This window comes from Astyanax mexicanus, chromosome 25 (assembly GCF_023375975.1).
Source record: "Astyanax mexicanus isolate ESR-SI-001 chromosome 25, AstMex3_surface, whole genome shotgun sequence".
In the NCBI taxonomy this organism is placed as follows: Eukaryota; Metazoa; Chordata; class Actinopteri; order Characiformes; family Acestrorhamphidae; genus Astyanax; species Astyanax mexicanus.
In genome coordinates this window covers 2,135,350-2,161,271 of record NC_064432.1, presented here as the reverse complement: position 1 = coordinate 2,161,271, position 25,922 = coordinate 2,135,350, and the positions used below count along the sequence as shown (strand labels likewise).

At 35.2% G+C, this 25,922-nt stretch overlaps 1 protein-coding gene across 2 annotated transcripts; it reads right to left on the bottom strand.

Moving 5' to 3' along the window:
- Positions 1–585: 585 nt before the first annotated feature.
- LOC103031203 (ribosomal protein S6 kinase beta-2) lies at positions 586–23,836 on the bottom strand. Of its 2 annotated transcripts, XM_022681618.2 has the most exons (17): positions 23,476–23,836; positions 18,008–18,140; positions 16,149–16,203; positions 15,605–15,642; positions 15,030–15,144; positions 13,765–13,833; positions 12,977–13,124; positions 11,986–12,043; positions 11,011–11,111; positions 9,046–9,136; positions 7,050–7,140; positions 5,337–5,444; positions 5,166–5,228; positions 4,195–4,272; positions 3,975–4,082; positions 3,233–3,345; positions 586–1,315 (listed from the first exon to the last, which is right to left on the bottom strand). In XM_022681618.2, the coding sequence occupies exons 3-17, from the start codon at positions 16,200–16,202 to the stop codon at positions 1,156–1,158; spliced, it is 1,395 nt and encodes a 464-aa protein (XP_022537339.1). In that variant the 5' UTR covers position 16,203; positions 18,008–18,140; positions 23,476–23,836; the 3' UTR covers positions 586–1,155. The 2 variants fall into 2 exon arrangements, with proteins under 2 accessions (XP_022537339.1, XP_022537338.1); XM_022681617.2 differs by lacking the exon at positions 18,008–18,140.
- Between the last annotated feature and the right edge of the window lie 2,086 nt (positions 23,837–25,922).

Below are 25,922 nucleotides of genomic sequence, written 5' to 3'. Positions count from 1 at the left end.
CCCTTTTAATGACTACTTTATTCAGCTACCTCAAGTTGCACCCATTGTAATTATACACATTTTTGTGTAGTCCCTGTAGAGAAAGAGCAGTATGAGACTTTTTTCAAATTGCCAATAGAATAGGACTCTCTGGAATAGATAAACATGAATCTATTGGCATCATTACTAATGCCAGGTATTTCATTAGTATAGCATACTCCATCTTGCTCCAACTCCCATAATTCAAACTGCCTTGCTATGAGCATGTTGGCCCATGTTGAACCTCGCTTTGATATACTGCTACGCATGATTTACCTTACATGAAGACACATGATGGGTCTATTTCCTCAATACGATTAAGCCTAGCTGTAGACCATGTTCTCCTTCCAATGGAAAACATCCATTTACAATGCTGTGTAGACCTAATCACTGCCTGGGAAATACACCTGTAAAAAAGGGAGTTTCTTGATTTTTTCTTTCACTGAATATATTTATTTTCCCCATGAGCAACTCTAATATAACTCAAATTAAATAGATACAATAATCAAAGTAAATAAATCTCTTAAAGTAATACAACACACATTATTAACAGACAGTCGCGGTTAATACATTAGAATTTGATTTTAGTAGTAATATAGAAGTCTCTTATGTTTATAGACAAAATAGCTAGGGGTCTTCAGTTTTACACAAGATGAAAAATAGCTGAAATGTTTCCGGATAGAAACGCGAGATCAGATGAGTCTGAGAACACTGGAGCTGAGAGGTATGACGTTTCCATGAGTAAAAATACGGTGATCTGTTAGGAATTGTCCATTTTTACCTCATAATGAAGAGAACAGTAGAAAACGCAATAAGATCAGATCAGATCAGATCAGATCAGATCAGATCAGAGAGAAATGAACTGCAGTCAGTTTACAGCACAATACAACAGCATTCAACCAACCATCATCACATTCAGTGCGGTTACTTTTTCCATTAGCATGTCGTGCTAGCATGTGATGCTTTGGTTTTGGCGGCAGCAATGGTTCTTTGACGTGAGATTGAAAGAGAGAGAGAGAAAGAGAGGGAGGAAGAGAGAGAGAGAGAGAGAGATAAAGAGACACTAAGTGGCAATGCATGTACACAATTTTCCCTTTTGATTATCACCGGTCACAGAAAATGACTGATTTCATGGTTTCATTTGCCGCGATGGCCTTTTTGTTTCTTGTTCCGTCCCGGCGTTCTGATTGGCTGTGTGGCACAGTTCTCAATAGGACGGGGCGGGGTCTGAACAGGCGGCTTCTCCTCTTTGTCAATACTGCTCTTGAAAGGCTCAACCAGAGAAAACTTCAGAGGGCTGAAAAGAGAGAAATATGTTTAGTTAATATTTTTTTATGTTGCTGCTAATTATTCAATAACTTTGAAAATAATTGGTTCAGTGATCAGTAAAAAAAATAAGTGTACAGTACTACGAATTTCAGGTACAATTCAGTAATTACTATGAATTGAATATAACTACTAAGTAACTACTAATTCTTAAGTAATTTGTATAAATTATTCTGTAACTACTATAGATTTCAGAGTATGTAGTGCCTACTAATTATTAAGTAACTGCTATAAACCATTTAGTAGCTACTAATTGTTCAGTACATACTGTACAGTAACTACTACAGTACTACAGTAACTACTAGTTATTCTATATAGTAGACATTATTTAGTAATTGAAGCTGAATTTTCCATTAACTACTCATTATTCAGTACCAACTTTAATTTAGTAAATACTATACATTATTTAGTAACTTTACTGAAATATTCAGCAACTACAATATATTTAGTAATTATTATAATTTACTAACTACCAACTAGTAACTACTATGTAAGAATCAGTGCACAATCATTGGTCATTTGTTCAGGTACACCTACTGTACATGTGTATTTCATAGGTTTACATTAACTGACTGTAGTAAATCTACTGCTGCACAACTAAAAGTAAAAATGGACCACCACAGAACCAGTAACGACCCAAAAGGAGTGCTGGTAGTGTGAATGGTGCAGGTGTAAACGGATTAGTCACAACAGCACTGCAAGTTTTCCCGCCAACTTTCCAACCAAGAGTAGCTCTGTGAGCGGAAGCGGGTGGGTGAGATGACTCACAAATAGTGGGTACAAAAAACACAAATAGCACCATTTTAGGCAGCAATGTGGTCCAGAGCCCAAATGCCATGAGATAAATATAGGTCAGTTTGACCTGCCATTATCATAACCCAACTTGGCTTTAATTATTTTATTATGATTTAAATGTAATGAGCAATTACTGAAATGCAATGACGATATATGCAAGGGATTGCAATATAAGGATAATTGTGAAAGGATAATTTTATGCAGAAACTGTACAATTAAAGGGCACCTCTAGTCTGGATACACGAAGAGATATGGTTAGGCATGGAACTATACAGGTTCCATGGTTTTCAACCTTATGGCCGACCTGTTGACAACTTGAAAAAGCGTCAAAGCCCCCCTAACAATAATAATAACAATAATAATAATAATAATATCTAAAAAAAAAGAATATAATAAACTCTTGCTACCATAACTTTACCCTAAACTGGGATTTAGGCTTTCCAAATATAGTACATGAACGTCTTACAGGAAACATGCTCTAATATTGTTCTTCCTTTGTATTTTTACCTTTAAATATACACATAAGAGTAGCACGGTTAGACAGGTTGGCACAACTCGACAGAACACCTGATGACATGGCTCGCTGTGTGTGGGCATATCCGTGATGTTTTTTTTTTTTTTTATTCAAATGAAGCAACAGGTGTAGTCAATCGTAAGTTTAAGTTTTTTTTAATCAACCTCACTGTGATGTATAGTTCTATCAATCCGTTTTCAGCTTCTTCTCCGTGGTGGAAAGGCAGCTGTTCTGTGTGTAAGAGGCTCGTATGTGCCTCTTTCATACACAGCTGAACTTTTTGCCGGAGGACGGGGCTGCGCTCATGCAGCGGCTCTCTCTATTTAAATGAATAGGATACGCTGTGTTGGTGGACGGGGAGAGGATGCGTCTTTCTCGCGGGCCGCACTCACACTAAAATTTAATTTCAAGAGATTGAGACCCCTGATTTAAAGTGCTCACTACAGACTACTGTCTTCCTCTGAGGATGACCACCCTGGTGGTCTGTATAGCATCCTGCAGCACATATCCTTTATATCCATAAACCTGCTGCTCTGTTCTGTAAATCATGTTGATTGGTTTAAAGGCTGTGTATCAAACCTGATTGGTGTGCGTGGGCTGCTGTTGAGTCTGCGGACAGGACGTGGGCGTGGCTCAACCGAGAATCCCTCTTTCAGACTCTCCAGCACTGAGGGAGCCACATAAGTGAAGCCCTAAACACACACACACTCACACAATTTAGCACAACGAACATTTTATATATATATATATATATATATATATATATATATATATATATATATATATATATATATATATATATATTTATATACATAAATACATATATATACATGCTTCTTTTCCATTGGCTTCTGTCACAATCTATTTGCATACTGGGCGTGTCCAACAGTTTCTGACAGACTAACACTCACCATCAGTGTGTAGTGATTCCCCCCCGGGGCTACCTTAGGTAAACTTGTAGATCACATATTATGATTAAATGCTTGTTCTCTGTGTTGTAGGCTGTAAGAACAAGCATCATTTACTGAGCTGCAGTAACTCTGTGTTCTCTCTGTGCTCTCAGTACTTTTAATTCTTTACTGTTTTCTTTCATCTACTTTTCTATGAGTATTTAAAAAAATTGTTGAATGAAACCAGAAAGAAGACTAAATACAAGTTCAGGAAAATATTAATTAATTTTAAATATGTACGTATATGTATTTGTTAAGTTCACTGTACGTAAAAATTATATTACATGAACTTAAAATTGATTAGGTAATCGGTATCAATAATCTATCTCAGTATGTGTATGCGGTGGTGTGTGTGTGTGTGTTTTTCTCACAGCGAAAGCATGGTCAGCACTGCCGCTCAGGGTGGTATCGTCAGGACTGTCCACTGGAGTCTGTCTGGTGAAACGACTGTCGAACTGACTGACGTCCTCATCTGACTGCTGCAATTGTATGAGTAAAAGATAGACAGCATATTCAGTTATGTTGCTAAGATTAAAAGACATAGCAAAACAAGAAAGGAAATAGGCTGAAGCTATGAAGGGATAGCAGTACCAGCGAAGGCCTGTATGGCGGCTCCACTCGCTTATGCAGCAGGTCATCCCAGTTGATGTGCCGGAAAAAGGGATGCTTCTGCAAAATTGATGGAAAAAACACATGCTTTCTTTTACTGACTTTATATATACACATATATAGTACTGTAGACGCTATACACAAATATGTAGAGCAAATATACATCATCCAGTTAACCCTTTCAGATCTAAATTAAGATCCAGTGATGGAAATATATATAAGATTGCTATTTTCTGTCTGTGATGAAGTTCATGTAAAGATATTTATTGTTATTTAATATCCATTGCATTGGAGGCCTGTGTAACATTTCTATTTGTATATAAAATGTTCAAAATCACATAAAATGTGTGAAAATTAGCTCTTACTTTGCTTTACGGGCATTTTGTTAAGGGAGTTAACATATTTTAACTACCTCATTGTTTCACAAAGCAGCTATTATTTGGGCTGTATGCCATTTGCAGCACTACAGCAGTGCTGCTGGAGTTTTTAAACACTGTGTTTAATCACTCACTGTCCTCCACTCTATTACACACTCCTACCTACAGCTGCTCCACCTGGTAGATGTGGTCAGAGAGACAGATTAATAAAGCCTGTCGAGAAACAAATACAAAACTACAAGTCTGTAATTATAGAACTACAAAGTTCTCATATATGATCAGTGAGCTGAAAAGATGGACAATGTGTTTAGAAACAAGTAGGGAGGTCATAATATCATTAGTTATCTTTGACCACACATATTACAAGCTGCCGGCGCTCAGAGGGAGCAAAATTGGCCCTGCTCCCTCCGGGTGGGTACAGTAGATGGCGCTCTCTCCCCACATAACTCCTAGGGTGATGTCCGCAGCACAGGGCGTCTGTGAGCTGATGTATCAGAACCGAGTCGCTGCGCTTTCCTCCAAACTAACTTTTAACACATATTATTTTAGTTTTTTTTGCATGCATGGGTAATGTACCTGTATATCTGCACAGTCACCTTTACCAGAGCCCAGTCTTTGGGATGGGTTCTTCTTTAAAAGCTGTGGAAAGGAAACTGATAATAAGTAACTATGCATTGATGAGAGAAAGATGCAAAAGACTACGTACAGTTAAATCAAGAGCGAAAACTAGTCACCTGGCAGTCTTACCTTTTTGATTAAGTCCCTAGCATCAGGTGTGAGGTACGGGGGAAGGCAGATTTTACACTTAAGGATTTTATCGATGGTCTTTTTTCTGTTTTCTCCTGTAAATGGAGGCTAAATTAAAAAAAAAAGAAACAAGGTGAGTGTTTTCCTTCCAAAGGTAATTCATTTATAGTTAACTGAATTTACCGTTTGTGTGTATATATATATATATATACACACAATATATAATAATAATACATAGGCCTGTCATGATAATTAATTTTGTACCAGAAATAACTGCAAGAAATGATATTATTGCCACCTTTAAAGCATTTTATGATATAAGGATAAAAAAACACCATAAATAAAGCAACCACAGCTTTTTACAAAGGCAATTCATATATAATCAATACATAAAACTTATATAACAAATATTTTTAAACCGTTGATTTGCCAGCTAATGCACATTACTTGCCTCTCCTTTGCTAAATATGTACAATTATTGCACAAGGCCTAATAGTAAAAATAGACACCCAGACAGTGAATGAATCATAGCCTAGATTTGGCCCATGTCCTTTTAACGTACTTTCAACCCAGCTGACCACATTTCAACCAGTTCTGACGTACAGTGGAAGGGCTGGTGGTAAGGCATGTGGTCTAAGTGTGGTTTTCCAGAGAAAATACTTTACAACATAAAAAAAACAGTAAATTGGGGCAGCAAAACAGTACAGTCCATATATATATATATACATATATGTATATATACATACATACACACACATTTGTTTCAAACTACTTGTTGTATTAATTCATTTTAATGTACAATAATAATTAGTACAGTGAAGATCGATTATAGAGCTAAAAACTATATCCTATAATATACACACATATATATTCATGCTTATTTATGGCAAAGCCAAATGAATTATGGGAGTTTGGAGCGAGGCCTGATAGTGTGTAACAGATGGACTAGAACTGTCCATGTGAACATGCACAAGCTAACATGCAAAAGGACCAGGCAATTTTACAATGGATTTATTTTTTCTTCCCTGATGGCACGGGCATATTCCAAAATCACAATACCAGGATTAATGGGGCTGGAATTGTGAAAGAGTTCAGGGTTCAGGGAGCATGAGATCATCATTTTCACACATGGATTGAGAGAGTTCACCACAGTGCCACAGTCTAGACCTTAACCTTGTGAAAATGATGCCACAGCGAAAATGTGCCTCAATCAAAACTACACTGCAAAAAACTAAATCTTAGCAAGTTAAATTTTCTAAATTAAAGGCAATAAATCTTATTTTCTTCTCTGATAACTGACTTTTTGTCTTAGTAAGCATTGTGTAAGTGTTAGATTATTTTGCATATTTTAGGGATTAAAATGATAATTATCTTAATCATCCTTACTTAGAATTTGTACCTTATTTTAAGTCATTTTAACTCAAAATAAGATTCTTGTGTCCAAAAACTGTGATTTTTTTGCTTGATTTAGGTGTAACTTCACTCATTTTGAGACTTTGCCATTGCTTTTTGTAATAAATCTTACTAAGAAAATTTTGCTTACCCCATTGGCAGATTTTTTTGCTTAATATACATATATTTGTCTTAATTTGCATATATTTTTGTCCAGTTTTTGCCAATGGATTTTTTGCAGTGTAAAGGTGGACCAAATATTGGTGTGTGTCATTTTAAAAAAAAAATTAAAAATTTCAGCAAAATGTGTCAGTTTCTTACCGAGCCGGTCATCATGTCAAACATCAGAGCTCCCAGACTCCACCAGTCCACTGCTCTGTTGTGTCCTGAACGGTTCAGAATCTCTGGAGCCCTGTGACACAAGAGGGCAAAAACACAATCAGTCATCACTTACTAACTTACAGCTATCTTACAATTACAGTCACATCACCTTTTAATAACTTACGGCAACAAATATCCCTCAAAATGAGAATTTATATATATATTAGTGGTGTCACGATTTCGATATTGCATCGAAATCGATTGAAATTATGTCATGGTCTCGAGCATTGAAGTCAAAAAGAGGATCGACGCGCACTGTAGCCCACTGTAGCCGCATTGTGATTGCTCAACGAGCAGCCCTTTCTCCAGAGAATGTGGACATTCTCATCTTTCTCTGAGATAAAGTTAATAATATATCTTTGATAAGAAAAAAACTTGTAATTCTCAAGTCTTCTTTTTCATGTTTAACTGTTATAGTAGGATAGAGTTCAGTTTGTTAAGGCTCTAATTGTTCTATTATTTTGTACATGACTGTTCCTGTATTTTTTTATTATTTATTTTGTTATGTTGCACATTGCTGTTTTAATAGTGCACACTGCTGCTACCAAAAAAAGCCACTAGATGGCATTACATATATATCTTAATTAAATTATTTAAATTTGACCATTAGTGCCTAATGTGGTGTATTACAGATCACTTGTATCACTTTGCATCACTTATGTCAAGCTCACCTTTTGAAATAAGATATTGTAAATTCGATGATATTTCGGCATAGGCCTCTCTGCTGTAAAAAAAAAAAAAGAAAATCGAATCGAACCGTAACCCTAAAATCGGAAATAAAATCGAATCAAGGATTTAGAGAATCGTGACACCCCTAATATATATATATATATATATATATATATATATATATATATATACTTTCATTTCAATACCCATTACCATATTAGATCTATTTACTGAACAGTTCATGGTAGTTCCTGAATAATGTCAAGTTGTAAAGTAAACACATCTTAATATCAATAAATAAAAAATAGGCTTGCAGATTAAGGATTAATCTAAACATTTGACCTGTAAATCTGTTAATCCTAGCTGTATTTATATTGTTTATGCATAGATAAAAAGGATTTGACACAGGTAGTAAAATGCATTAATTTATGACATCTAGTGTTAGAACTCTACAACTGCAGCCTTTGGCAGTATGATGGATTTTCTGAACTGTACAGTTATTTTACAACAGCTTATCTGCACATCATACAAAAAATAGATATTATTGATCAGTTAAATAGCTGAATTACAAATAATTAACAAATATCTTTCTAAAAATACTCTTTAATCTGTTTGTGAGAAAAGTTTTAAATATTAGTCTGATAGACTAACTGTGTTCACAACTGTGTTCAATACTCTAAACAATACTCTTAAAATGATGGCTGCCATTATCCTTACAAACTGAACAAATCACAAATAATCAGAATCTTTATAAAAGTGTTTTAGATTTTTTATTTTATTTTAGAAACTGGTTAGGGCCAATTGAAGCCTATTCTTAATGATGTTTTACTGTTTATCTAAAGATGCTTTAGATTTGTTTCTGAAATAAACCTAATTCTATTTCTGGTTTTACTTAATAGGTTGTTTATAACTGGAACATCTGTTGAAAAAACAACTTTGGGACCATTCAAATAAAGTGTAACCCACTGTTCTCTCTTATATATTAAAATGAAATTAGGGCAGTCGATTAAATAAATTATAATAATAATAAAACTTAACTCAAAAATAGCTGTAAAATATGGTTATGCAGTAATGCATTTTTTTAAAGAACTAACAACTAAACATACTAACATTTAAAACATACTAACTAAAAACATAAAACTAACATTTTATTCTTCATTTTCAAGATTATGTTCCTATGTTTATATATTATTATGTTTTTTTTTTTCTGAAACAGGCTTCTCATTACTGCTTGATTCTGTAACAGGATCCTCTAACAGTTACTCACATGTACTCGATGGTGCCGCAGAACGTGTGTGTGACGGTGCCGTCGTGGATGGATTCTTTGCACAGGCCGAAGTCTGTGAGCTTAATGTGGCCTTAAGGAAGGGGAGATAAGGTGTCATCTTTTAATAGAGCATTGTGTATAACATGCATGTTTATTAATATCAATGGAGTTACAGTACTGACTGTATAAGCCAAAATGCAGAACTGGATTTTCAGCATTGAGCTAATCCTCAGTAGTAATGGATGTGACTGTGACGCCAGGTAGAGAGGAGTGACGCGAGCCGAGTTAAAAGTACAAACAGGTTTATTAGCAGGCAAGCTAACAGATACTGCTAACAGAAAAGCCAGGCAAACAGCGGTCTCACCGATACCAGAAGACGTAGTCAAAAATACAGTCCGAGTTCGAAACCAAGAAACAGTCCAACCGTACAACAATCCAATAAGGGCAAAAACAAAAGACATAAACCGATAATCCGAAAACAGGGTCGTAACAAGAAAGCAAAAACAGAACATAGGAAAACGCTTAGTACGCAACATGAGTCGACAATACCTCGCGGTGTTTGTTTACAAACGGATGCCTTAAATACAGGAGCTAGACAAGAATGAACCGGAAGTAATTCAGAACACTGGTGAATCAGAGCGTCGGAGCGTAACGCGATTGGGTGAAGGTGAAAGGTTATTATTGATGTCATAACCAGCGGAATTCTGAGAAATGGAGTCCGGTAGTGTGGAAGGAGAACAAGGCTGCGTGACAGTGACTAGTGTAATATACAGATTTTACTTTTTGGATTAATACATCTATTAAAAAGCCTGAACGCATGCTTTTGATTATGTGAGATTAATGAATGATACAGGAAGTGGATTGCCTACCAACATCCACAAGAGGGAGTTCTTGCTAGTTGAGAAAAAACATTACGCTTCAGTTATATATATATATATACATTTTTTTAACAATATTTTTTATTTTAACCTTTCATCATCAAATTATACATCACTTATCTCGTTTTTTTTTTTTTTAACTATATACATAGCCAGGGACTGCCAGGGAAAGCACAAATAAAAACTAATAGGTTATACATCAGTACATATTTGTATATAGATATAAATTACGCTGAACATGCACATGTGTGTATATATGTATAACCTACTAAAAACCTATGTAAATCCTACACGTGACTGTTTCATAGACAGCTGTACTAATCCCTTATCTCTGTACTGTATTTAAAAACATGTTCTGTCTCTGTTTTACTTCAAGCATAGTCTTAATATGACTGGTTATGGTTCTGCTTAGTTAAATTACAAGAGATTTAGGAGAAATATACACAAACCATAGTCTTAATATGCCTGGTTGTGGTTTGCACTTATTGTTTGCCCTATATATATATTATTTTTATTTCTATTTCTTATAAAATCAACGTGTGAGAGAAACCAGTCTGTTAAGTTTGCGTTATATGATTTTGTCAAATAAAACTATATTTTAAGGCAAAAAAAAAAAAGGCTATATTTTACATATGTGTGCAGCACAAGTATGGTGTATCCGACCACTACTGACACTGAGCTTTAAATCTGCACACTTGTCCCTAGTTTTTAAGTGTCCTCTGATGGCTGTTCAGCGCTGTTTGCTCTTTGTGGTGTTAGTAGGGTTTGACAGAATCACACCCTCAGACAATAGAACACCTGATGACTGTACAGATCACTAATAATCCAGATCTGTTGTTGTTGAGATGTTATGTGGACACTTAACTGGTTTGAAAGATCTATTTATATTGGCAAGAATAACCTCTGGTCAAAGAACCTTTGCATGTAACAAGATGTTCCAAACTGCTTGTGTTGGTTAAAGAAAAAAACACTGGAGAATGCAAATAGCCTTATTTATATGCAAATAATTTCAGTCTCATTGACTCAGGGAGCAGCCGAACAGGTTTGAATACAGGTTTTCTTTTCACAATCGCAGACACAAACACACCTTCATGATTGAGCATGATGTTCTCTGGCTTCAGGTCTCTGTAGATGATCCCATTGGAGTGGAGGTGTCCCAGTGCTAACGTTATCTCAGCCAGATAAAAACTGCAACGAGACACACAAACACAGAAACACAAAGTCCAGTAACTGCAGCAGAGGCCTTTAGTGACAATGCATTGTATGAACTCCTGAAATATACTACTGTGGCTTAATTCAATGGACAGGAATTAGTATGGTGTCTAACATTTGTGTCTGTTAATATGGGCAATTGTAGATTATAGCCGTTCATGATCATTACCAGCCACTGCACTGTCCACTGTGAGTGGTAATAATTTGTGAGCCTTCTATGATGTATTCCCAATACATGAAGGTGACACTGTGAATTTACAGAGAATTGACACATTCACACAGTAATCGAAGGCAGATGCTTTTAAAACGGCTTTAGAACAAATATATTCTTCTGGCTCAAGTTTCGTCAAGTACTGTTTGGACCTAAATATGTACGTACGAAAAATGCAAATATGAAAATTATGATGAATACTTCTAATAAAAAAAAGCATAATTCGCCCTAAATGTTTATTTTCTGAAAGGAAATACAGCTAAATATGCTAGATAACTGATTTTTTTTAAATATCTGATACTTTAAGCTTTAAATTGGCATATATGGTGTCTATATTGAACCTATAATTATTCATAAACACAGCCAAATATGAATTATGATATTTTTCTAGAGGTTAAGACTGTTACTCAGGCAAGTATTGATTACTCATTGCTACATAGCGTTAGCTTTCGGCTCGATTAGCAGGTTAGTCAGGTTTGGTTGTAGAGTTCGCTATGCTGCTCCGTTTTGTCTGTATGTTTTACCCGCACTGTTTACCCTGCTATTTTTACTCCCGCAAATGGTATCGGCCAATACCCACTACATTTACTACATACTGCTGTTTCATGACTATGTAGTTTTAGGTGTTATTTTTCTTACCAGGCCGTGTCTTCCATGAAGATTCCCTCCTTTTCCAGTTGCATAAACAGCTCGCCACCTGTTTATTTGATGGAAAGGGGTATCGAAAAACACTCACAACATCTGAGAAACAGGGTAAAGACAAGGAGAACCGCATAATATACCGCCACTAACACCGTATCACGACACCAAAGCTTCAACACTATATGTCCAAAAATTTGTGGACACCCCCTTAAATTAACTGCTGTTGGAACAGATACGCAAATTAACTTTTTAACTTTTTTTGCACCAGTTCAACTGAACCATCAATCATGAACATAAGCCAGGCCACCATTGGACTTTTTACACTGAATGCAATCATATCCTAAGAGCAATGATGCAAACAAAACATGCTGAACAGCTGAGACAGTTATGCCAACTAAATCTTTTTCATGCAGTTTAATTTGGGGGAACTGAATGAGCAGATGTCCCAATATTTGTGTCCATATAGTGCATCTTTACCTACTACAGTCCGTACAACATATATATATTTTTTAAAGGAACAAATATTTCAGTAGGCCTCATTTAGCCACAAATAACAACACATTTATATATATTTATTTATATATATATATTCAATTAATCTGCTATATAATTAGATTAAATACAGAAAAACATATTTTTGGGGGTTACTCCTTTCAGTCTCCTCTTCTGACTAAGCCAAAACCAAAAACCTTCTATTCTTGTTCTTCTATTCACCTGATGAACTCATTTGTAGTTTTGGCAGTATGTTTTGGGTCATTATCTTGCTGCATGATGAAGGATCACCCAATACGTTTGGTTGCATCTTTGTTTTAATCAGTATATAAAAATTTTATAGCACTTTACTGCATCATGTTTTCTGTATTCCAACACACCATATATAAATATATACCATACTAAACTGAATGGCTAGAAGGCATTTACATGTGCACTGTTGTTCACTATACCAAACCCATTAACTCACTCACCACACCCAGAGCTAAACACTTACCACTCAGACACTCCAGAATGAGGTAGAGTTTGCCACCTGTCTGGAAGGCATACCACAAGTCCACGATGAAGGGATGACGAACGGTTTCCAAAATCTCTCGCTCCGCCCGAGTGTGCGCCGTGTCTTTAGCATTACGCACTATTTTTGCCTAAAAAACAAAGCATTATAAAATAAATAAGTTTGGGAGAAGGACTCTCTCTTTGGCCGTTTTTTTTTGCGATAAAAATGCACACCCTCTCCACTTTTAGACTCTTTGGCCGTTTTTTTGTGCTAGAAATGCCAACCCTCTCCGCTTTCAGACTCTTTGGCCCGTTTTCTGTGCTAGAAATGCACACTCTCTCCACTTTTAGACTCTTTGGCCTGTTTTTCTGCGCTAGAAATGCGCACTCTCTCCACTTTTAGACTCTTTGGCCTGTTTTTCTGCGCTAGAAACGCGTACTCTCTCCGCTTTTAGACTCTTTGGCCCGTTTCTGACACCTAGCGTTCAAACTTTAAAAGGAAACGGGCCGCAAATGGCCCGCGGGCCGTAGTTTGGACACCCCTGCTTTAGTGCATATGAACATGTGGGCATTCTGACAGACTGCAGTATTTAACATGAAGTGCAGGGGGAGGCATTGTTCAATTTATTTAATTTATGCTACACCAAATACAAGAAACTGTTTGTCGTTTGCATGGTTTAATTAGTCAAAGCAACTAAAAACATAATACAGTATCGAATACATTAACCAAAACATGAAAATAACAGTATAAATTTTGTATAAATAATATCCATCAATGGTAAAACTTACCTTTCTCAGAACTTTCATGGCAAATATTTTACCCATCTGACTTCCTTGCACTTTTCGAACCTGAAAGACCTGAAAATCAAGCAGTAATGTATTTAATACGTGTTTGAAAGGTGACAATACACACTCCCCTCCAAGAATATTGTATGAATAATAGACAAAAGACCCACATTTCAGATTTTACTTGCAGGTATTTACATCTGGATCTGATACACAGTTCAGAAGATTCAGCACCTTTAGTCTGAACCCTCCCATTTTACTTCTGTGCAAAAGTATTGGAACATGAATTTCAGGTGTGTTTTGTTGCCCAGGTGTATCCTGTTACACAGATTATTCAAACAACCAATAGTGTATAGTGTATACTAGGGGTGGGCGATATGGCTCTAAAATAATATCACGATATTTCAGGGTATTTTTGCGATAACGATATACTTGGCGATATAGGAAAACTAAAATAATTAATTCATTTCAGGAATATAGTATAATAGTATAACAGAATAATCATAATGTGGCAAAATAAATAATACAGCATAAAATAATATAATGCAGCAAAAAATATTGCAGAATATTTAGTGCATGCATATAAACTGCAAACTAAAACAATAATACATTAAATACACCTAAAGCTTCACAGTAAATAATAGACCACTTTTAAGACAGAACAGCCCTATTATCACAATATGGATTTTTAATATCATGATATTTCTGTGTCACGATATATTGTATACGATATAATATTGCCCACCCCTAGTGTATATCAAAACTGCAAGACTGGTACTTATTATTAAGATATTTATTAAGACATTAGAAATTCTGATTGAAGCTGAAAGAGGCTATTTATATTAAAATGGCTGTAATTATTAGTAAAAATGGGCCACTAAACATAATACCGGTCAAAATGATCATGGATCAAAATTTAAATGACAATTAATGCATATTTGCTACAAAAAACAGTCCTTACTATGTCAAAACTTTTTAAGTTTAATCACACTCCAACACTAACACACACACACACACACACACACACACGTGCACGAGTGCTGGTTTTGCTATTCTTGTGAGGACTGTCCAACAAAATCTAACCTTAACCTCAGTAAACAAAATTTAGATTTTCTAATTAAAGTACCAATATTTCTAAAAAAAAAAAAAAAAAAAAAAAAAGCCAAAAAAAAAAAATAAAATAAATAAATGTTCTCACAAACCAACAAATTATGATAGACCACAATGCTTGTGAGGAAACACACACACACACACACACACACACACACCTTGCCATAGCCTCCTTTCCCCAACACTGTGAGTAACTCAAAGCAGTCTGGTCCCACTCTCTCGCTGTCTCGGTTCACGACCTCACTGGTTAGCTCCACCTCCTCAGTCTCTAAACTGGAAAAGAGACATTTCAGTATAAGTCAAATTAATATTTCTATACATTTACATATTAACAGTTATTAATTAATAGGTTTTCATTGTTAGAAATAGAAAGAAGAAGGAGAATGTTTGGATTTTTTTTTGCAGATTTAAAAAAATATAAAAATATAATAATAAGTAATATACTCTACATACTTTTATACTTATATTTGTATGGACACAGATATTGATTACTTGCTGTATTTACCTTAGTGGGGAGTTAAAAAAAACAAAAACATTAAATGTGATGTGTATATAGGTAGTCATATATAAAATATGTTTATTTTTTTCCCTACCAAACAATTCCCATTGTAAATTCAGCAAAATAAGCAATTATGCTCTAATTACTTAATGCTCTTTTACTTAAATGTGTCCAAACATTTACATTTGACTGTACACAAAGACTGAAAAAAAAAGAATATATTTAAATACATACGGCTCCGATTCTGCCACTGTAAAGTTATAAACTTCATCCTATGAACAAATAAAAACCGTCAGAAAATAGTGTATAAAAATATACATTTTAGAGAAATAATTTTGTAGCTTGCAGTTTGTTGAGTGGAAATGATTAACAAATTGTGCAGTATGCTTATCTCAGGGTTGGTGATTCTGTAGACTGGACAGGATTTATCAATATCAACAAAAACAGTATTAAATTAAAGAGTAAAATGGTATGATCCCTGGATTAGGGTTTATAGAATGAGCAGGATTATAGAGTGCAGCAGGGTAGGAAACCTGATTGAGATTAACAGGTTTTTTCTTTACAAATGAGGCCATTATGTTCACTATATTGAATTGTATATATATACAAGGAGTTTTTCATTTAATTCCAAGCAACAGCACATTTCTAATGAAATCACTGAATATATTTTTATTACAGTGATAAAAGCATAGAAACGGGTGAGTGAATACTGTTAAATTATTTGGATAAATATCACATCTTCTTCTTATCCACACTCCTCTCTCTTTCTCTTTCTCACCTCTGGATCGCTTACGTCCTCCGACTCCAGGTCAATGTCGAACACCCCCGCCATCCTACAGAAAAAGACAGATGTTAATAAAAAATACATTTAGCTGCAGAAACCTGTTTCCTTCAACCCACAAACAAGATCTCTGAAATGTAGATATATTCAGTGACCACAGAGAATGTTATCATGCTTTAAACTCAGAACTTGCTGTAGTTGCTGGGAAACATTGGCTCTTTTGTAAATTATATAGAGGTATAAACTTGAAATAATACGGTATGGCTTTAAACAGCATAAAGATTGTGGTTTTAGAATTATCTGAAGGTAATCTGAAGCTCAAGATCTTAATGCTAGTCTTTTGTTAAAGTTTGAAACTCACTGCAGCGCTGCATTGAGGTGTAATAGGAGGAATAGCGGTGCTCTCGTGTCTGTGCCGGAGCTCCTCTGAGCTCAAACCAGGCGACCGAGGCGACCAACGCTCACGAGAACTGCGACCTGCTTTCCGACCTTTAGTTCTAACAGTTCTACAAGGACTACTGGTTCATTCTTTACAAACTAACATACAGACACTCTGGCAGAAGCTGGAAAGAGACCGAATATGTCTGTGAAAGCCAGAAAACGAGAAAGAGAAACTAATCCGCCTGAAACCTGAAATTTATTACACTCTACAACTGTAGGGGGAGCCCACGAGCACAAAATCCCAATCTACCTAGTGGAGCTTTAATATACTGTAACTTAATTGGTCAGGTGTCCAGATCTCCAGTACTTTTTAAACTAAATCTACAGGGGAGCAATTACAATATTCACATTTTCAGGACCTATAAATGCGTGACATACTATAAAATTACTCTCTCATATTTAGTACAGTGATTTCATTGAAAATGTGCAGAACTACATCTACAGGTAAAGAGGACTTATTGCACTATATGTAATTAATGTGTAGACACAGTAATTTCATAAGTAATTAATAAGCTCTGATGATTTCTACAGTATACTCAGAAAAGTAAATTGTGTACCACATTCTAACAATGCATCACACTATTATTTGTCATTTTGCCTGACTATACAGATTTCTGCCTATTTTCAGCTTTTCTGTACAAATTGTCTGGAACCTCTAAGCTTTTGGTGTTTTTAACATTGTGTTTTTACATTGAAATTTTGTGATGAATAGACTAATAGAAATTCTATAAAAAAAAACTGATTTCCACTAAAAGCTTAGAACACTTTTTCCAATTACTGTAATGTTTTTTTTGTGTGGTAGTAATGATACATAACAATATATAAAGTGATTCTGAATGAGTCTCCAGCCAGTTTTACACCCTAACTAATGTGCTGATTTTATGTTTGCACTATAAACAAGCTCACCCAGTTGCACTATCTGGGGACATGACCTTAACCAAAGTGACCGGGCCAATCAGACAGTCAAGACAAAATCCAAAAAAGTTGCGAAAAAGTTTATATTATTACACAACCCCACCTAATCTCCCCCTTACTCCAAATCTAACCAACCTAGACATGATGACTGGTATCTGATATTGACCTGCGAAGCTGATCTACAAGTAGGACAACAAGTCTAATTGAGATAAGTTACAGACATGCAGTTCACATGATGCTAACTGATTAAACTGATAAAACCAAGATGAAAAAAGGTCTTCTCATTTGATCAGTTCATTTCATTACACCCAAATAATGGATTAGCTTTGCAAATTAGGAATAAAACACCTAGTGGAGGTGTAAAGTGTTTAGCTGAAACTTATTGATGATAAAGTAGAAGTGAAAATTATAAAAAAAAAAAAAACTCTATATTAGGGCTGGGCCATGTTGTAAAATAAAAAAGTAATCTTAATACTCTTCAAATATAAGTATTAGCTCACCCATCCAAACCACAGAACTGAGATTTCAATCAATTACACCAAGCCAAAGCCAAGCACCAAGACCAGGGGTGTCCAAACTTTTTTTGTTGGGGGCCAGAAGGAGAAATATATTTGAAGTCACGGGCCACAGACTCTGTAATAAAACAAATAATGAAATATACCACTTTAAATAATACATTTTCCTGATTACTTTCATTTACACACCATTTTACTTGACTTACTATCTTTATCTGTCTTTGACAGTGTTGTGTAAACTAAGATTTTTCAAATTTTCATTTCATGATGTCTCTTAATATTAAACTCCTTAATTTTAGACTCTTTGGCCCGTTTTTCTGCGCTAAAACTGCGCACTCTCTCCACTTTTAGACTCTTTGGCCCATTTTTCTGCGCTAAAACTGCGCACTCTCTCCACTTTTAGACTCTTTGGCCCGTTTTTCTGCGCTAGAAATGCGCACTCTCTCCACTTTTAGACTCTTTTAGCCTGATTTTCTGCGCTAAAACTGCACACTCTCTCCACTTTTAGACTCTTTGGCCTGTTTTTCTGCGCTAGAACTGCGCACTCTCTCTCCGCTTTTAGACTCTTTGGCCTGTTTTTCTGCGCTAGAAATGCGCATCCTCTCTGCTTTTAGACTCTTTGGCCCGTTTCTGACACCTAGCGTTCAAACTTTGAATCTCACATTATAAAAACCTGCTTAACAGCGGGCCAACTTTCATTCTATTTCTAAAATACCTCGCGGTCCGCTCCAAAAAAGGAAACGGCCGCAAATGGCCCGCAGGCCGTAGTTTGGACACCCCTGACCTAGACATACTGCAGACTAGGGGTGTGCCATATCGTATCATACGTGATAATATCGGCAAAAAAAATGTAATATCGTGAACGCTATTATACCCTAAAATATCGTGCCTTATTACCCACCCCTAATTCCCTAATCTAGCAAAAGAAAAATTCCCACTGTTCTAATTACCCAATATATATCTACTAGAGACAGATTATATCTGTCCAGTATCATTTATTTTACTTTAATCCTGGATATATGGAGATATTTGGAGTGCATTATTTATTAGTATAATGACATTCTGGATCATTGACTTCTGTTACAAATCTGATTTTTTTTTTTAAATATCTCAGTTAGCCATATCATATTGCATGCAATAATAAAATTCTAAATAATTTAAGTAATGATTGTCATATCGCCAAAAGTATCGTTATCGTGAAAATACCATGAAATATCGTGATATTATTTTAGAGCCATATCGCCCACCCCTACTGCAGACTGCTTCTACAAACAATAGTGAAATAATGGGTCTCTCTCAGGAGCTCAGTGAACTCCATCACTGTGGTACTGTGTGATAGGATGCAGCACCTGTGCAGCAACAAGTCCAGTCACTACAGACTTTCAAACTTCATAGATCGGCTCAATAACATCACTCAAAATTCAACTTATCCAGGCTTACACTGTTCTTGTCCAAAGACTTTTGCCGCTAGGGTTCTGGTTCACGGAAAGACCTGCAGTGAAATAATGCTGTGCCACCATAGTGAGGCTTTTCCAGGAGAAACACTGAGTCATATGTTTAGAGTACAATATACTGTGTTCATGACAAAGAACACTGATCAGGGCATTGTCAGGAACACCACCACCACCATACGTTCTGTGCTAAAGCAAAGGGTCAAACCATTCACCATTCACCAATCACAAGAGAACATCAGGCCTCTGTGCAGCTTCACTAACTAGTTCAAGACCTGATTTAAAGCCAAAATGAAGGAGCTAATTCATCCAAATACAATAAGCAGAATACACTGAGGCTCTGTTACGCTACTGACTCATTGTGTAATATATGAACATGACTTCAATTATGTTTTTCTTAGAATAGAGACCTCATGAAGATGAAACACAGACTGATATATTTAAAAAAATCTACAAATCTTTTGCTTTCACAATAACTGTTTTTTTTTTATGGACGATATATTGTCCCATGGATTACTGCAATAAATGATTTTATCGTAATTTTATATATTTAATGCCACTAATATATAAGATAAGATATAGAGAGCCCAGTCACCTGTTGCGCTGATAGTCCTTTGTGCTGAAGTGATGGACAAGGGGATGAGTTTGACTCACCATGAGGCTCATTCACACGTCCAACAGGAGCTCTGGTTCAGTTTGAGTCAGATGGGGTAAAAAGCTGACGGACTCAAAGCATTTTCAATAGGAACGCACTGCAAAATCCACACACGGCATGCCTTAAAGTTCAAAACTGCAAAAACAGTTTTTTACTTGCGATGAAACAGAAGTTACTAACTAACCACAAGAAGAATAAATGTCTTATGTCTTAAGACATATTATTATAAATAATAAATTATTATAAATAATTTAGACACACATGATATGTTCTACTAAAATAATCAGCATGATATGTTTTGGAGTTACAAGCAAACACTGCACAATTTAACCATATAAGTTAGCAGTTTTTAATTATAGCTTGAACATATATATATATATTGTTTTTTTATCATATCACCCAGCCCTATGTACACTCCTAAAGCAGGGTGTTCCATTAATGGGGTCTTAAGTACAGATTTGGCTCCATAAACATAAATGACAACTCATGTTGTGGTAGTGCTGAACCATATGGCCAAAATTTATATCACGAAAAATTTCTTTATTTTGCTCGTTTTGATAAACAAATTCCTATATCGATTTAAACAGTACATCCACCGCTCTTTTTCAGTACAAGTTTCAGTAATTATCGTGTTTTGACACGCAGACAACAAAATGCATATTCAAATACTCGTTCAGGGTAATACAGTGATTTCAATCTACTTCTGCACATCATCCAATTTAACAGGATTTTCTACACTCTGTCTAATACAATGTAGAGTAAGGGCAGTGTCCTTAAAGCACTGATGATATTCTCACCTGAACTGCTGCTGCCTTACTGCTGTTAACTACCCTAACTAACTCATTAACCAACTGCGGGCTTTAACTCTTTAATTATTGGATATTTTTGACAGTTTTTGGTGTCTAACAGGTTTATATTGCTTATTAGTTACTGAGGAGTAAATAATATCAGTGTGTTACTTTATTTCCTCTGTAAACATATAAATGAGTTGTTAATTTGTAGGATTTCTCAGTTGTGTTAAACCTGTCAACACTAAACCAAACATGCTGCTGACCAGGATATGCTCCTTACAATAACTTTACAGTAAATAAAGTGTAAAATAGTAGCTAGTATTAATAATAGTAATAGTAATGTTACCCAACCTGTATATATATATACATAGTGATGTCAAAATCAGTGTATTTACAATACAAACACGTAAAACCAACAGCAACTTTTTCAGTAGAAGAACAACCTGAAAAGTTTATGTTAAGAAATGATTGTTAATCATGTAATAGTGACACCATAACTTTTAATCACCATTCCAGTCAGCTCAAATGGTGTGACATCAATTTGCCATCAATGGTCTGAGCCTCAAAATCATTTGCATTCATTTGGTCTCAGTGTTCGTGATTTTAAAAGTAGAACAGCTTGTGCTTCTGTTAAAAAACACCCACGAGAAACAACACAACTCCAAAATTACACCTCCTCAGCCCTCTTACTCAATAATAACTCCAACATACATCCATACTCCACTGGACATGAGATCTATTTAGTTTTAGGAGTTAAAGTAATCATTACTGATATTATGACATATCTGCGTCATACTAAATGACCATTCAGGGTGGAAATGGAAGGACTGATGACTAGAGGTTAAGAGTTCGTCTTATCTTTCAGTATAATACTTCAATAACGAGTGCTTGTGTTGCACTGTAACACGAACTTGACACGTAGGTGAAGCACACATGCTGTACATACTGTACTCATGACTGTACTTCTAATAATGTTTCTATTTTTACAAGGCACTGTAGTTTTAATGCATTGTTCTGGTCAGATTAGTGTGCATACTGAAACATCTTAAAAGGAGTGCTAGATAATAGGGGTGTCACGATTTCGATATTTTATCATAATCGATTGAAATTATGTCATGGTCTCGAGCATCGAAGTCAAAAAGAGGATCGACGATCCCTCCCTCTAAGCTACGCAAATGCTGCAGCACACTGTAGCTCAAAGAGCAGCTCTTTCTCCAGAGAATGTGGACATTCTCATCTTCTTTAAAGAAAAACTTGAAAATAACAGTTGTTTTGTCTAGCCTCAAATATGTTAATAGTTTTGGTACCTTAAGCAGCATCTTTCTCTCAGATAAAGTTAATAATATATCTTTGTTAAAGAAAAAAACTTCTCATTCTCAGGGGCTGTCACTGCAAATTATTTGTAGTGGAAACACTGGGTTGTAATCGCGCTGGTTTGGTGCCCTCATTCATGTTTGGAGTTTGCCTTAAAAAAAAAAATATATTTTTAATCCATTTTCTTCTTATTTTCTATTTTTAACATCGCACATACAACTCAGAAGTCCAGAACTCTAATTCAGCCACATGAATGAGATAAACACTTCCCTACATCTCTGCCCATCCCATATGTGTGTCATTATCTAGCCAGTGCATGAAGAGAGATAAAAACCAGATGAACCTGAAGAACGCTGAGCTTCAGGCAAAATACAAAACAGTATAAGCCCTGTTTCTGAGATTATTATCCTAAATACAGATATAATAATACACATACAGAATATGGATTTCTCATCTAAGCTTGTGTTTTAGTGTTTTAGGCTTGAAGAAAGTAACATAAAGCTTTGTAGTAAAGTGAAAAAAGGCTTCTTAAGGGCTTCTTAAAATGTTGTTAAACTGTCATAGCTAATATATAATGTTTACAGCATCTGAAGATCTAGATTCCACTGGCTGTTGTTTTTTTTTTTACGTGGACCTTCGTGGAAACACCCAAGTTACGGTGTGCGGCAGTGGACAAATAGCTATTTTATTAAACGAAAGGAGACGAAACTCAGAGATGTGAGTCCGGATGGGACTAAAATGTTTGGAGGACCATAGAGTTCAGAGAAAAACAGTAGATAATTCATGCTGTAATTTTCTCAGAGGAGAAAAACGTCTAAGAAAACATGTATGGTCGTTCTGGACGGGAATAAAATCACAGAGGATAAAAACTCCCATAAAAAAGGAAATGATTCCAGGACCCCCTGAGAAATTAATCCTGTATGGATAAGGCTTATGACTGTTTAGTTTGAGTTTAGTTTGAGGGAGGTACAACAGCTAGTTAAATAGCTAACTTCCGAAAACAAACCCAGCTTAGTCCAGAAGTCTAAAGTCAGCGAGTTCAGCTGTTAGCGTTAGCTAACCTGACTTAGCCAAGTTATTAAGTAATAACAGCAGTCATAAACAGTATCAGTGATATAAAGCTAGTTAATAAAGCTGTTACAGACTGGTCCAGACTCCTTTAGACAGCAGTAAAAGTCTCTTCCTCCCTCCTGCTGCAGCAGTTTATTTATTTATATGAATGTATTTATCTATTTAACTTACCTGCTGGGACCTTCATCCGCGTCACAGACCCGCTGCTGACTCAATACACTCAGTATAACCGCTCCACTTGGTAAACTGGGATGTGGCTGTATTAAAGGTGTATTAACGCTGTATTAAGGGTATATTAAAGGTGTATTAATCCCGTATTTAATGCGGCTGTCGGTGTTAAAGTGAAGGATCCTGATCAGCCCGCTCTGCCGCCCCAAACAAGAAGGGTAATGCTGCAGGCCGGAGCACCAGTGGGCGTGGCTAAAGGGCGGAGCATGTGTCAATCATTTTCGACTGCAGCCAATCAGATACTACACTTTCGTTGTCAATCACTTTTTATTAAGCCAATCCTCAGACAGACCAAGCTGTCCATCATTTTTTACTGCAGCCAATCACCTTAAGAGATCTGATAAAAGAAGGCGGAAACTGCGGTGCTACCGGTTAAACGTAGCGCGATTTAAACTTCTGAACAGCGGTGAAGCTGAATGTGTATAAGTATTTTACACAATACTACATTAACAGTTTAAACACATTTATGTGCTACTGTAGTTAGACCTGCCTATATGCCGCTCTTAAACAGAAGTAACTGAATGAAAACGTTAGAAAAGCCCTGACTTTTTAAAGATTAAAATACTTGTTTTTCTGGAATGGCACTTTCGTGATTTTTTTTCCTTTATTGCAGTAATTGCATTAAATCGTGTATACGTATGTGTGTGTGTGTGTGTGTTTGTGTGTGTGTATATATATATATATATATATATATATATATATATATATATATATATTTACACATACGTATACATGATTTAATGCAAGACATACAGACAGACACTTTATTGATCCTCGAGGAGAAATTTTGGAATTACTGCAATAAAGGAAAAAAATCACGAAAGTGCCATTCCAGAAAAACGAGTATTTTAATCTTTGATTTAAAAATATCTAAAGTCAGGGCTTTTCTAACGTTTTCATTCAGTTACTTCTGTTTAAGAGCGGCATATAGGCAGGACTAACTACAGTAGCACATAAATGTGTTTAAACTGTTAATATAGTATTTTGTAAAACACATTCAGCTTCACCGCTGTTCAGAAGTTTAAATCGCGCTACGTTTAACCGGTAGCACCGCAGTTTCCGCCTTCTTTTAACAGATCTGTTAAGGTGATTGGCTGCAGTAAAAAATGATGGACAGCTTGGTCTGTCTGAGGATTGGCTTAATAAAAAGTGATTGACAACAAAAGTGTAGTATCTGATTGGCTGCAGTCGACAATGATTGACACATGCTCCGCCCTTTAGCCACCGAGAAAAAAAAACAAATAAATAAAAATAATAATATTTTTTTGTCCTATTTAATACGGTTTAAAATTTGATGTGTTATATATTAACAATGCAACAACTAACTGCTTTTAGGTAAGATAATAAAATGAATAAAATAAAATAAATGTCTAAAAATAAATAAGTAAATGAATTAAATAAATACATTGAGGAAAAAATATATATAAATGTATGAAATAAAAAAAATATCTAAAAATAAATGAACTAAAATAAATGTCACAAAATATAAATATCTAAAAAATAAAAAGCAATACAAAATACATATATTTATAAAATAAATAAAAAAGTTAAAAAAAATAAATAAACATAAAACAAAATGAAAAATCATAATAAAATAAATATCTATAAAATAAATCACACACAAGGCTTCCTCTTGTCCTGTATATCTGTTTGGCAAATATTTCGTTGGGTTATAAACTATTCTAATTACTTAATTAATTTGATGAATTGCGTTGATTGTGTTATTTGAAGCGCAATAAATCATAACATTTTCATGAGTATATAACATATATGATTAAGAAAATAAAATACGATTGACAATAACTGTGTGGCAAATATTAATAATAACCTAATTTCACTTTTTAGACTGGTGGTAATTTAAAAAAAAAGAAAAAAAGAAAAACACTGAATAAAACTTTTCCCATGCGTACCTGCATTGTGTGTGTTTTGTCTTTTGAATCCATATATTGCCATTTATTAGATTCATGATTCACTTTAAACAAACCAAATTTCACTATAATCCTAAAACACATTGTTATTCAGCTAATAGAGATCATTTAATTACTGTAGGATTATTTAAAAATAAACTATGTGAATCGTGAATCTCACAAAAGTCTCACAAACAAATCCCTGCAGTTCCCGTATGCAATAACGTCTAGCTCTGTTTTTAAAGGGAAATGTTTTTTCACCAAGCGCTTTCCCTAAAAGAACTACAAAGTCTGTCGCGCTGATTACGTCACATCAACACATTCAAACGAATCGGTGCCCTCATGGTTTTATGGGGTTTGTAGTTCATCTATATATATTTTTAAATCGCCAGACTTTTTTGGCTTAGCAAAATGGTCTTGTGTTATATTTTAGATGTCCCTGTAGTGATTATATTATCGCAGATTTTGTGATACACGAAAATG